This window comes from Centruroides sculpturatus, unplaced genomic scaffold (genome assembly GCF_000671375.1).
Source record: "Centruroides sculpturatus isolate CEXI.00-Female unplaced genomic scaffold, Cexi_2.0 scaffold659, whole genome shotgun sequence".
In the NCBI taxonomy this organism is placed as follows: Eukaryota; Metazoa; Arthropoda; class Arachnida; order Scorpiones; family Buthidae; genus Centruroides; species Centruroides sculpturatus.
Window position 1 is genome coordinate 60,163 of NW_019384850.1, and position 15,133 is coordinate 75,295.

The 15,133-nt window shown below is 33.7% G+C and overlaps 1 protein-coding gene across 1 annotated transcript; it reads right to left on the reverse strand.

Moving 5' to 3' along the window:
- Positions 1-5,024: 5,024 nt before the first annotated feature.
- Positions 5,025-14,820, reverse strand: LOC111630475. The gene is made up of 2 exons (XM_023374578.1): positions 14,801-14,820; positions 5,025-7,252 (listed from the first exon to the last, which is right to left on the reverse strand). The coding sequence occupies exon 2, from the start codon at positions 7,240-7,242 to the stop codon at positions 5,059-5,061; it is 2,184 nt and encodes a 727-aa protein (XP_023230346.1). The 5' UTR covers positions 7,243-7,252; positions 14,801-14,820; the 3' UTR covers positions 5,025-5,058.
- Positions 14,821-15,133: the final 313 nt, after the last annotated feature.

The following is a 15,133-nucleotide window of genomic DNA, read 5'->3' on the forward strand; positions in this document are numbered from 1 at the left end:
ATATATAATTTTGAAGTTAAGTTGTTAATTGAATATTAATTGAATTGAAGCGCATGCACAAAACGTAGATGGCGATACAGAACGTAAACACATGCACTGTAATATACATATACAAGCAAGAGATTCGTTTTTACCACGGACTACACTGAACTAAGGCTTCCATTTAAACGTATACTTAATAATAGAGAGGTTGAGGCGCACGTTTTAAACGTGTAAACGTGTACGTGTGACGTTCGGCGCCGCTTTCCCGTAAGCCTAAAAGTTTGACGATGGTGTTTGGAATGTCGAGCGTGATTCCACCGACTATCCAAACACCATTGTCAAACTTTTAGGCTTACGGGAAAGCGGCGCCGAACGTCACACGTACACGTTTACACGTTTAAAACGTGCGCCTCAACCTCTCTATTATTAAGTATACGTTTAAATGGAAGCCTTAGTTCAGTGTAGTCCGTGGTAAAAACGAATCTCTTGCTTGTATATGTATATTACAGTGCATGTGTTTACGTTCTGTATCGCCATCTACGTTTTGTGCATGCGCTTCAATTCAATTAATATTCAATTAACAACTTAACTTCAAAATTATATATTTTTGAAGTCTATTATAACAGGAACAATTTTGATAATTGATATTTTGCCAATTTTGATATAACAAAATTGGCAGAATCATGTCCGCACCCGGTATAAATTAGGTTCGGCACAACACTGCTGAAAGGTTGCCGACTCCCTTAAGGCTAATATTTTATGATTATTTCAAGACTAGGCGAGATTTTTGTCGTTTGTCAAAGTGGGATTACCAAACTAAAACATCAATTACTTCCATATCAGATGTAAATTAATACTTCTAATAAAGCCTAAAAATCCTAAAACGTTTTAGTTATTAATTAAGATTTTTAAAAACAATGGAAGCATTAGAGCAACTAATATAAACTTTTTATAAAACTTCACTTTTGAAGTTGCCGTACTTCAGACTTTGATGAAAAATTTCAAAAAATGAAATAAACTACATTCTTCATAATACTGTATTTACAGGTATACCTCGCCTTACGTCGGTAATTGGTTCCAGGAGAGGCGACTTAAGTCGAAAAACGACGTAAGTCGAATTTACTTGTCTCCGAATTTACTTATCACTAAAAATACCAATATTGAGCGCTTAAAGACCGCTAAATAAGACGACAACACAGAAACACAAATGTTTTCATGTTTCGTTCTCTAGGATATATGATTATTATACAGTATTAACGATTACTGTAAATGTACATATTTTAATATGATTTTATGTGTTTTAACGCTTTTCTAATGATATTACGACTTCAATATTTGTGGCGGATGGACGTAAAGTCGAATAAAATGACTTAAAGTTGATTTTTATTTTTCCATATATTTTTTTGACAAACGACGTAACTCGAAACGACGTAACTCGAGGTATACCTGTATAAAGAAAATAAAAACAGCGAAATTTTCCAAGAATGAAAACTACTAACGAAAATACAGTATACGAAAAAATTAATTTATTTATTAATCAACAGATGGTGACACAATTATGATTTTAAATCTTAACATTATGTAATTGATATTCTCGCCAAATTTACATTTTTTTTATTCGAATTTTTTCAATTTTCTATTTGATTTCCAACGTTTATCAATCCTATATAATAAATATATTTATTCGTTATTATGTGTCATATTGCTGTAATTCACTGTTAAATGTCGTAACGATTCCTCTTAAAATTGCCAATTTTGATTAATGTAATTTCATCTGTCTTGAATGTTTGGAATTAAATTTAAATCAGGAAAATCTTATACTGTATTTCGAAAGAAACAAAAATATCCAGTAACGAAATAGTAACTTTCACGGCAATAAGCTAAAATCGTTTTTGGTGCCATCTGTTATGAAATTTTATTTAAAAACTCTTTTATTATTAATTATTATAAAATGACAAAAACCTTAATTTTCAGAGTAGGGATGAGTTTTATTTAAAAAAAAACTTGTAAATACTAATAACGAGTAAAATCGTCATTAAGTCGGGCACTATTCGAGATAAGACACACGACCCCCTTATCTCCCCACCCGGTAGACTTTTAATCATCCAAATTTAACAGCATCAATCCCCCTAATATACAAACCTCCCTGAAAATTTCAGAAATTTTCGACAAAAAGCACAGGAGTTTTTAAGCTTTATATTGGGTGAGCAAAATAGTGCTATACACACACTAATATCCGTACATAGAGGAGAAAAAACACAATTTTTTTTATTTCTCGGCGTTTCACGGTCCTCTGAGTACAAAAATGAAAAAAATCTTGGGGGTTATATTTTGATCGATTGCCATTAAAATTTCTTGATAAATCTAGAAACTCCCAATTAGTCGAATTTTTCGAATTTCATTTTTATAGTTTTAAGGGTCTGAAGTTCAAGTTCGTCTAAAATTTTTATGATTTCATCTACAGTAAGCTATATCATAAGAAATTCGATTGTATAATCTGTTATAATTCTGCAAATTAATGGTGAAATAACTTATATAATGTATTTACTTTCAAATTAAATACAAATTAAATCAAATACTGTGTATGTAAATTCTATAGGTACTTCACATCACTTGCAAAAAATTGAATAATTAAATAATTTCTGGATTAAAATCGTCTGTTTCTTTACAATATTATTCATAAATGCTTAAATAATCATTATTTAAATAAAATTCGTCATAATTTTAACCCGAAACACAAAAAAAATGAAGAAGTTTAAACAGATCTTCTACTCGACATGCTAGACGTAGCGAACCTTCACAATTGCCTTCTACAATTGCCAGATAATGGCGCTCGAACGTCCGACGTACACGTTTTGGGCTGAAAACGACGGTCGCAACCTTTCAAGTGTCTAAAATTAATCCCTTATTCTTCCCTCCTCTACAATAACTAGAACTTTATCTAAAAGCGTGAATCTAGTAGCGAGCGGGAGGTTTCAAAGGATAGTTATCGCAAAGGAAAGAATGCACAAGCGAGAAATCTCGCTGTCCAGAGCGAATTTCTGGCTCTTGCAAATATCTGATAGTTTGATATTTATCACGGCTCGCCTCTTTTCGCTGAATATAGTGCGTGCACCTTGATACAGGAGTATAAAATGGCTTCTTTCAGTGAACAAGTCGGTGGATTGGCTGTAAAACAAAAATTAATTAATACGGTTTATTCTCGCCGGAAATGTAGGCAAATGTCTTCCTGATCACAGGGATCGAAACATTTTAATGTCAAAAAGGAATAAAATAGCGGAAAAGATCCAATTAGCCGGTAAGCGAACATGTAACGTCATCATCTCTATGCCACTTGTGTGAGGTTAGCCGATTGGCGTAAGGAGTCTTCCGAGAGCCGAGCGGTCAACTCCGTCGTGTGGGAGTGTTAGGATTCACTGAGGTTTCCATCGTAAACCGTTTACTAAACATAGAAATGATGCTTAATCTACTCTTTACAATCGGCGTAAGGCCTATCCAAAGGCGAACCAGTCCGTACTATAAAAAGAGTCAATTGTCCAAACGAACGATGAGCTACCGGTTAATCGATGTGGAAAGCGATGGCCCCGGGGCGTACTGCACACTTGGGAAGGATGGTCGTCATCGGGAAACACCTGGGCGACCTTCTGGGTTAGCCGTCGAAGTCAATTTCGAACTGTCGATTCTGCTTTCGCTAATGTTGGGACGGGAGCACGAAAATTCCGCGAAAGGAACGTTTTGAATACAAAACCAAGAACTTTTTATGTCCTTGAAAACGCAGTTTTATGGATTTTTCAACCGATGTCGCACCTCCATTGGTCTCCCATCGTCACATGGTAACAATTCGAAACCCTTCGAAGGGTGCGTGAGAGATCAACTTTGAGACCGAACACGACTCCTCTCCGGCCTCGTTTTCCTCGACTATGATCTAACAATTGTTTTAACTCCTTTTACAAAAAAATCTTTCATTGTTTATTTCAGACCTTTGATTTCGTTCTTTCGCGTTATGAAACGTGATTTGTTTAAAAAGTCGTTGAATGCCTCCTTTCGGACCTCGTTGGGTCCTCCCATTTGCTTACCGTGTAGTCGTACTTAACGAAAGCGAGCGAGTAAAAAGAGAAAGCATGGGCCCATCAGTGGCCGAGCGGTCTTCGTACACTGAACTCTGGGAAGTTCGGTCGGACAGTCTGGCTGCTTGGAGTTTTCCGGGTTTTCTCCTTGCCAATAACGACTAAATAGGAAGCCAGTTTCCCATAAAACTCCTCCCGGAAGACATTCTTTCCCCGCGCGCGTGTTTAGGCCGTTCGGATACGGCTGGCTTATCGGTCGCATAGCGATCAATAACGTCATTCGGAGAAAGAGCCTAAATAGAGCTAAATTCTCCATATAAACTGAGAAGAAGCGAGAGAGAAAGCGTGAAACGTCATCACCTCTTCTCGCCATATATTCTCGTTCTCTCCGTCTGCACTCTAATGAGTTACATCAATGAATAAGTGTACTAATATGAAATCTACGGAAACAACATATCTATCAGACTGTACTATCGGATATATCTCATGCACATACAGTATATCTAAAGTAATATATAAATAATCATAAGAAATGTAGGCTAATTCTAAGATTTTCTTCACTCTACATTCTCTGGTATCCTTTTTTGATGAAGAAAGCAAAATATTATAAGAAAATTATTTTTCTTTCGTTACAAATTAAATTGTTTTGAATTTATAAATTGCTTAATAACCTCATAAAATGTACAGCTTGATATGTAAATTGATCAACGGAACATAAAATTTATTTTATTCTAAATAGAAGCTATCGATTCCTCTCTCTTGTCCCTAATTTAAAGTACGTTCTAACGAAAATGAGAGTTTTACATCACTAATTTTCAAGATAATAATGATATTTTGTTTAGAAATTACTATAAATAAAAAATTAATGTAACGGCGTAAATGGTAATTTAAGGCTTAATTTAACTCATGCCGAAAGATGGATTAATTTTACAAAATTGCATTTAATTTACAAATATTGAATTTTTAATTCGTGGAATATTTAACAATAAATTAATTCAATACGAATATTTTATTTTGGAAATGCCATCCTCTCTACCAATTTCTCTCTTTTATCTTTCTTCTGATTCAACGCAACCATTAAACAATCCTCGATTGTTTCTTCAACTCCCTCTTCAACCGCTGCCATAGCCATTCTCCATTTATACTGCTCTGTCAATTTTTCACCGTAAGTCGTATCATCCGTAAATTTACTTTTTAGTTTTCCTTTCGGCTTTTTCTTTCCTTTGACATTTCTTCCAATTTCAATTTTTAGCGGGGGCAAACCGCTGGAATCGAATCCAAGCGAAGCGGAAAGTGGATCTGAGACGTTCTGTTTTGTATCTTGAAATGATACACTCTCATCTTCTGATGAAGGATTGTTTACATTTTTTGAACCGGATGAATGTTCTGGAGTCTTTTGCATCTTACGTACTCCAGGATGTTTTGCTTCGACAAGATACTCTGGATCTTTCTGATTAATTGGCATTAGAGGGTGCTCCACAGCAATCCGTTTGTCTTTAAAATTATCCATTGATACAGAACCAAGTGGATATTCATAATTTTTCTGTACCTTTGGTACTCTAGGATTTTCTGTATTAATTTTAACTAGAGTATGCTGCGATTTGGATGGAAGTACTACTACTGTTGGTAATTCGGTACTTGCATTTGTATATGAAAAGTCATGAATTGTTTCTCCTTCTTGAATCTGTTCCGATAAAGATGACGTAAAAACGAGAGATTGGACAATTTCTTCGAAATCGTCACATTTGTTATCTGAAGGCAAAACTACAATCATAGGTTGTTCTTTTCCAGAAGGAGGCAATGTCTCGGCGATTTTTTTGGCCATTTTAACCCATTTCTGTTGGGATGAATCCTCTACATTTAAGTTTTGAAATTCCCGAAGTGGAGGAACAATTAAAATCGTTGATCCATTCTCTGATATTTTTCTCTCTTGAAGGTCTTCCGTTGCTGATATAGCAATAACAGTAGGCTTCTTCGTGAGTCCTCCTGAGGCGAGAATTTTATTTATAGGAAAAATCGTACTAGATTGTTTACTGACATATTTGTAATTATTAAGTGGCACATGTTTTGTATCATCCATTTCCTGTGTCAGATCACGATTTTCTGAAGGTAACAAAATTACATTAGTATCTTCCTTTGTGAAAGGAGCTAATACATTTCCTATGGAGGAGTTTTTAAAGTTCTTTTCCTCTGGAGAAACTTGACTCACTTCGATTCTAACAGGTTGTGAATTATCATCCGCATCTGTTGGTTCTATCTTCAAAATGACAGATTTCAAATTCTTGCCTTTATTACCATAAACTGAAGGAACTGTTTCAGTATCGATGCTAAGGATATTCTTGCCTATGTGATAAAAAGGAGTTGGTTGTTTCAATACAGGCAAAACTGATAATTCCGAATTTTTATATACCACTGTTTCTTGATTTTTTGCGGTATCGCTGGAACTTTCAGAATTTTCTGAATTGTAGTTATTTCTGTCGAATTTTTTTCTTTGCGGTAATTTAGGTTTCGTTAAATTATGTTTTTCTAAATTCATTAAATTCTTCAATTTAACTTCATTTCCAGAAGACTGCTTACACCACTCTTTACTTTCAAAAGTGGATGAAATTCTATTTTCTTCAGCTTGAAGTATATTTACAGGTTTATTAATTACAGAATTCGCATTGCCATCTTCTAGCTTTAACGACTGATTTTCAGTTCCATCATTATATTGTTTGTCACTCGTTTCTTTATTCTTTTCCTCTTCTAACAAATTTTTAAAAGTTAAAAATAAATTTTGGAACAGTTTCTGCTTTTTCTTGCTGTCCAAATTACTTTTTGACAGATACGATTTTATTCTTCTAATTACTGTCTCGTTAGATTGATTTGAGTTTTCTGAAATATATTTTAGATTTTCCTGTAATTTTGGGGTTCGTTTTGAATAATTCGAGTTACGATCAAATTCTTTATGCAGAAACTCTAGGCTAGAAGTAAGCGAATGACTTTCAGAATCTTCAGAATCGACTTCTCCTTTAGTTATAGCATTTATATTCGAAATTCCTATCTTACTAGATGAAGGTGAAGATTCTAAATTTCCTGAGTCGTTTCTTCCATTCTGTTCAGTTTTATCTTCTTCGGTCATTTCCTGTCCAATATTCTTTAAGCGTTTTAAAATTCTTATTTTGTCGTTTGATAAATCATTAGATTTCTCCATTTTCTTTTTTCTACATAAAAAGAATGATTTTAATTATGATGTTAATATCTTTTCTGTGTTGAAACCGTATCCTTCTTTATGTTATATTTTGAGACATCATAAACTGTTGTCAAGTGATGTGAAAAAGTCTAGTGTCTAGTGTCAACACTTCATGGTATCTCAAAATATAATATGATCTTTATATTTGAAATAACAAAAATTATCTTTTTTGCCCATCAGTGGCCGGGCGAGTAAAACCACGGAACACTAGTAGTTGGTTGAGGGTTCTCACCTCAACAACCACGTGGAGTTTTCTGGGGTTTCTTTACGTCTCTAATACCTAACAAGTAAGTAGGGGACAATTTTTTACAGAAAGTCCTTCAGGAGGTGCATTCTCCTTGGCAGCTCGCTCATATATTGCTTTGCCTTATTCCATCAATTCAATTCAATTCACAGGAAGTGCTTCAAGAAGATTCTACATTAAGTTTTTGTATTTGTGATGCAGATTTCAAATAGGATTTAATAACATGTATATAATACTTAAAGCAAGGTAATACATGGGCGATCTGCCAAAGGGAGATGCCTTCCGTGAGGATTTTCGAATATGTTCAGTGCACAAGTTTTCTTCGCAGCATACCAGAATGCCAAGAAGATGGTGCTGAGCAGCGCCTTAACATTTCTTACATGTACGAAATTCAAATAGTACAAAAAGTGCAATAACTACACTGATTAAGAGTATAAAAAATTACTGGATAGAAGTGCTACTACTAAAAAAATGAAAATATTGGTTCAGTGATTTTATCTACTTGGCCACTGGCAAATAAAAATTATTGGAGAAATATAAATTTGATAACTATATATATGGTGTAGTGAATATACAATTACTCACCTAAAATTTGAGAAAATGATCAAATAATAAGTTAAAAATTTCCATTATGCAATAAATATTTATTACACAACAAGCAATTATGTATTGTAACATCGTCACAATGCCGGGCCTCAAATTTTAACCATATTTTAAATTTATTTAATTTAAAATATTTCACATCAAATTAGTAGTGGCTTACCCCTGTACATTATACTTTTCCTTTAACAATAAAGTAGTATCGGTCATCTATAACTGCTTTCAGGGGAAAATTCTTTAATTGAAATAACGTGACTTCAGATTTACATAGAAGTTCCTATACAGTTAATCGGAGCCTCCTGCCCCTATGCTTTCTCTCCTAGTTTCGATGCTCATCTATCTAACTCTGAGATTCGGGAAAGACAGACAGACGGACGACAGTGGGCTGCTTATCTACTCTTTGTTTTCCTTCTTTTTAGAGAGGCCAGGGTCCCTTGCCCCAGGGCGCGCCACTGCGTGAACGTACGGCTTTAAACTGATAAACTTGACGACATAATATATGCTGCACTGTTAAATTAAATATGTCTTTTTAATGTCATTCAATACAACTAGAATTTCAATTAGTTGTAACTTTATCGAGCCTAAATAATGTAATGTGTGAATCCTAACTGATTAATTGGGTCTTGTAACAGAAAGGATTAGTCTACTGCCGTGTGCAAGTTCAAACACCTATTTAGCCTGTTATCCATTATAAATTATGGAGAGTCAACTCAGTCGAGACCCATATTATTGACTGACGGATAGACAGAGTGTTGATACGTTAATTTAGTGCACTTGAGGACCCGGAATCAAATCTGAGCTGTCGAAAACACCACAGGGATTGTTCGGGGTGGTGTGTTCCGGATACATTGGGTCCTATCCCATACCACCCAGCTGCGCTCATTGTAGGCTTGGCTGAACCCGCGATAGGTTTGATTTAAAAGACTTCTTAGTGCCACTTACCAGTGTTCGAGGGCATAAAACTGACGAAAATTGTAGTTTGTCGCGGGTACCCGCCTCACCAACGGGCTGGCCGTATGGAATTCTCCAGGTTTCTTTACGTATCTAATACCTAATAGGGACCAGTTTTCCATATAAGTTCTCCCGAAAGGCAATCCTTCTTGACAGATCGCTTATGTATTGCGTTGTCTTATCACATTAATCCAATCCTCTAATGATAGAAAATAATTTATGATTTTGTTTACCCTTTTTTAAGCTTCATAACTCCTGTGCTTTTTGTCGGAAATTTCTAAAATTTTGCAGGGAAATTAGTTTATTTGGAAGATTGATGCTATTAAATTTTGTTGATTAAAGGTTGAGGGTGGGGAGATAAAGAGGGTCGTGTGTATCTCTAATAGGGCCGGACTTAATGACAATTTTACTCGTTATTAGAATTTACAATTTTTTATAAAACCATCCCTACCCTTAGAATTAAGCTTTTTGCCATTTTATAATAGTCAAAAATATAAAATATGTTTAATAATACAGTAAAATATGATAACAGATGGCTCCACCAAATGTTGCCGGGAAAGTTAAGCAACTCGTTGCTGGATTTTTAACTGAAAAGATACAAAACAACGAAAACCAAAATATGAACTAACTATTGACGAATAAATAAAAATTTTAAATAATTTATTTATTTCGGTTAAGATTTCTTAACATAATTTTTTTATTATCGTCTTTTATTTGATTCAATCCAACCATCAAACAGTCTTCGAACGTTTCTTCAAATCCTTCTTCAATGACAGCCAAAGCCAGTCTCCATTTGCATAATTCTGTCAATTTTTCTCCATAGGTCCTACGTTCTGTCGAGATTTTACTTTCTTTTTCGTCTTTATATCTTTGTCTCCTCCTTGCGTTTCTTTCTATCTCAATTTTCAGCGGTGGCAATCCTGTAGAGTCAAACTTAAGCGAAGCAGCAAGAGGATCCGAAGGTTTGGTAATTTTAGCTCGTTTCTTAGCACCGACTTCAAAATCTGAAGATTTTCCTGTAATAATTCCCCCAAAATCTTCTACAATTAAATTTTCTGGAGTGTTATCAATAGTATAATCTGTACAATTTATGTCCTCTATTAGATTTTCTGAAAGATTATTCTGTTTGGATGAAGTATTGAATGGATATTCTGAATTTCTCTGTACTATCGGTATTCTGGCTTCTTCTGCATCGATTTTAACTAAAGTATGCTTGGATTTAGAAGGAACCACTATTACTTTTGGCGTTTCGCTTATATAATTAAATGAAAAATCATCAAGAATTTCCTCTTGAAGAATTAATTGGGATACTGAAGTTTGAAATGCTTCTTTAGAATCATCATTGTCATAGTCTTCGTTCGAATAATTTGCATCTGCAAGCAACACTATGATCAAAGGTTGTTTTCTTCTGGATAAGGGTACAATTTTGTCAATTTTTTCGAATATTTTAGCCCACTTCTCTTGAGATAGATCTTCTAAAGTCAAGCAATGAAATTCCAAAGATGGTACAGTGATTAAAATAGAATCTCTGCTTATTTCCAACTTATTTTGTTGTTTTCCTGATGTTGGTACCTTGACAATAGTAGACTTATTTCCATTTTTTGCGTGAATTTTATTAATATTCTCTCCATAATTTAATATATTATTTACTGGAGAGGTTTCTGAACAGCCAACGTCTTTAACAGGCACTTCAGTAATTTTCAATTTTGTTACATCCAAATTCTCTTTAGAATTTAACGGCTCAATTTTCAGTATTATAGATTTCAAGTCCTTATTTCTATAATTTCCAGAAATAATCTTGCTATTAATTCTCAAAACATTTTTATCTATGTTCAAGAAGAATGGTTTTGAAGACTTCGAATTAAGGAAAATTGATTTTTTTGAATTTTGATAGGAAATTGAATTTTTCCCTCTTTCTAAATCTTCGGATGATATTCTGAAACTTTTAGCAAATGATTTTTTAAATTTGGAGAGTTCTTTCTTCGATTTTGATCCTTCAACATCAATAACACTATCGGAGTGCCGTATTATATGAAAATCCATATTTGTTTGCTCGTCAACATAATTCTTTTCATCTTCATAAAGGTTATCATTCTCTCCTTTTGTTATTAATTTGATTGATTCGCCATTTTCTTCATCCATCAGCATATTTAACAGAATATTTTTTACCATTCCCTTGCACTGTTGTTTTGTATTTTTAACAATTTCTAAATCACGTAATCTTTGAAACTTTTCCTTTCGTTCTTCCTCCAATAAATTTCTTAAAAGAATAATTAAGTCACTGAATAATTTCTTTCTTTTTTTAGTATTTAAACTTATTTTTGACAGATAGGAATTAATATTTTTAATTGCTTTGATCTTGGATTTTTTCGGATTTAAATTTAATTCAGAACCCTTATTTAACTCTTCTTCTTCTTCTTCTTCTAGAAATTCTAAGCTTGGAGTAAGAACGTAACTTTCTGAATTTTCTTTTTTATATTTACCTTTTATCTTATTTCTCATATTGTTATATAAAGATGAAGTTCCAAATGTTATATATTCATTCGACTTTTTCTTTAATGTTTTGTAATTGCTTTTATATTTGTTGTGGAGCATTTTGTTCTTTTGTTGTAAATATAGAAGAACAGCTCATTAGAAATTTTTCAGAAAGCTCCATTTATTTCTGTAAAATTAAGAATAATTAAAAATTTAGTTCTATCTTCTCTATAAGTATTATTTTCTACGTAGAAAACAAGATTACTTGTGACTGTATGTCATTGTGTACCAATGGTGATGCAAAATGGCGTAGAGACAATCTAGCCATTAAATGGATTCTGTTCGTTTGGTTAAATATATGGTCACTATAGCGCTACAAACGATAATCGAATGCAAACAAGTCAGACTAGTGGCGTGTTATCCTATGAGCAAAAAGGGCAACTGCGTGGATCCCCCAACAACAGGGAGTGCCAAACCAATCTTTTCCAAGAGAATATTTTCTCCAAAAAATTTCCCCAAAAAAAATGTCTGAAGTCAACACTACTGTACTTGGGGCCCCGTAATCAAAATTTGTCTGGGCCCCATGAAGCTATAACGCGCCACTGAATCAGTCATGAAATTACTGCAATATAAAACTACTGTGTGATCGTATGGCAACGCTCTACAACGGCAAGAATATGTCTGATGGATCGGCTGAGATAGAGTATATTTTATGCCAATCTGACGCCATATTTACATGAAAATTTGCAATATTCAATCAATCGTACATACTTAGAGTGTTTCCATCACAGAGTCTTGCTAAAGAAGCATACAGTTTATAGTTTTATAGTATAGTAATTTCATGATTTGTCTGTTTTCCATTATATATTATACTAACTTTATGGTAAACTAACTGTACCCGGTCACGCGTTGCTGTGGCTCAAAATGTATCTATTATAAATGTATAACACTCCCCGCGGGAGAAAATTTCGGAAAATCCCTTCTTAGTGTACATACTGTTGACATACCCTATTAAAACGCAATGAAAAATCGCAAAAAACCGCATATAAAATAGTATAATAGAAACCGAATTCTTCACGGTAAGCCTTAATTTTGTCTCTCTCCCGCGGAGGGGTAATTTCGACATCTATATAACATACAAGTTCAGACACGTGTACTGCGTATCTCGCCGACCACGCGACTGCGCCGCGCAGTTACCTATCTAGTATACGTACGCGTCTTGCCCCTCGCGACTCGCTGAGACCTAAAATATAACGCTTACCTAGATGATATCTTTTAATTTATATGAATGTTTAACGAAATAATATACAGCCCGTGTCCATCCTAAAGATTCATTCTAAATATTGGTGAAAGAATTTTTGAAATCGGATGAGTAGTTTCGGAGATTACCTCCTACATCCAAACTTACAAACTTTACCTCTATATAATATTAGTATAGATTACATTAATTTTTCTGTATGCTGTTATAATTTCCATTGTACATTTAAAGTAATTTGTAAATCGCTAAGTTCAGAAATTATTCGAATTATCAGAAATGAATACATTTGTTAAAAGGTATAAAATTTAATGAAGACAAGTCAGTGTATCAGAAACATATTTTCGTCAGCATTTTTCAAAATTAATTTTTTTTAAATATGAAATTATAGTCAAACCTCTTAACAACGGCATGATTAGAGCATACGCACTGGCCGTCTTTCGGAAGTGATCATTGTTTGAAAGTTATTAGGGCTGCAATTTTCAAAATTGTAGACCTGTAAAATTCAGTCAGTCTATCTGTCTGTCTGTCCTTCTTAATCTCGAGAACAGAGTTAGATAGATGTACTGTACGTCGAGTCAAGAAATGGAAAGTTTAGAAGCAAAAGGTTATTAACTATATAAGAATGTTTGATTTGATCCTAAAGTCAAGTTATTTCAATTCAAATGTTTTCTGTTGAACGGAGTTAGATAACCGGTATGACTTTATTGTTAACAGGAAACGTAAGATGTAGAGAGGCAAGACACGACTAAAATTGAGAGCACATTTGTGACGAAAAATTGCAACCCGGCATTGTGATGATGTCACAATAAATAATTGCTCGTTATTTTCTAAGACATTTTAATATTTTCCAACTATTTCTAAAATATTTCTCTCTCAAAACATTTCGCTACAGCTTTTTTCACTGTTAGAATCTATTGCACAATTTGCTTTGAAATTGCTAGTTTGCGTACGTAAATTCTCACGACACGTCATGACGCATTTAGAGAACTTAAATCAAAGTGAAGAGCTGTGTTACGACTTTTTATCTTGAGTAGTGTTTTCCCCTGTTACGCGAAAGGCCTTCAGATGGCGCGTGGTAATTTTCGTTTATGTACTGTACAGTACCAGTGTGACAAAATCATTATTACAAAAATACTATAGTAAAGGATGATTTTAAACATATATACTTCCAAATAAATCATATACTTCATACATAATTCAACTAGAGTAGGAGAATTCGTATTCTCCTACTCAAGTTGTGAAAGTTTCCAATTTGGGTAATTGCAAAAGCATTTTTGACAAAGGGTATTCGGTACTTACAAATATTTACCAAAGGTGCATGGATGTCAAAATTTTGGGAAACACTGATTTAAAGTTACAGACTCGAAATCTCAGAATACGAATTTTCGATTTAAAAGAATTATTGGATACTGCCTTAATTAAGACCCGAATAGGGAGTTTTTCATTAAAAGTCCTCTCAACAAGCAGATCGCCTATGTGTTGTGTGATTGAGAGTGGAGGCAGAGTGAAAGGATAAGGCCTCCACTCTGCCTCCACTCTCAATCATGGGGTGAATAATTTCACTTATTTCATACGCACCCCTCTATCTTTGCCTCTTTTACATTCCCCTTTGTTCTTTAAACTTATTTCTTTCAGGTATTCATCCACATGCTCTAGTCATTTACATATAGATCTGCTCATCTCGTATTTATCACACTATTTCTTTGTTATCTGCTTCGCATCCATTCTCTTAAGATTCCCAAATCCTAGCAGTGCTGAGTTGTTCCAGTCCCGTAACCAGGAATCATTGAGGTGGGGATAGAGGGGCAAACTGGAAAAAATTGTCACTGATATTTTGGAATGGCTAAACTGACAATTAATTAGAAGTTTTTTTTTATTTTCTTCACAATCTGCAGCTTAATCCTAATTAATCTTTATAATTATACAGTTTGATTTCCGTATCATCGAAATACGTAAGTATACAGCACATAAATTATATTTAATCAAGTTACCTAATTGATGTTTCGTTAGCTGGAACGTTTGTCGGGTCAATTAAATAAGTATAAGACGACAATCCATCTATTAAATATTGTTATATGTGTAAATAATAATAATAATAACTGAACATATTTTAATTATTGATTAAATAAAAATTGCCAGAATTTTAATTCTATTTATGAAAAAATATGTGTATTGTTAGAATATAATTTATAGAAATTTCACATCTTTCTTGTTATTAACTTGTTAAATAACAATAACATTGTGTATCATTTTATCAGTCTCTTAAGTCAAATTGACGTCACTGTTACATTTTACCGTTAGAAAAAAAATGCAAAAATATTGTC

Excerpts from the sequence above, each read along its gene's own strand:
- LOC111630475 (XM_023374578.1), bottom strand. The coding sequence starts at position 7,242 with ATGGAGAAATCTAATGATTTATCAAACGACAAAATAAGAATTTTAAAA.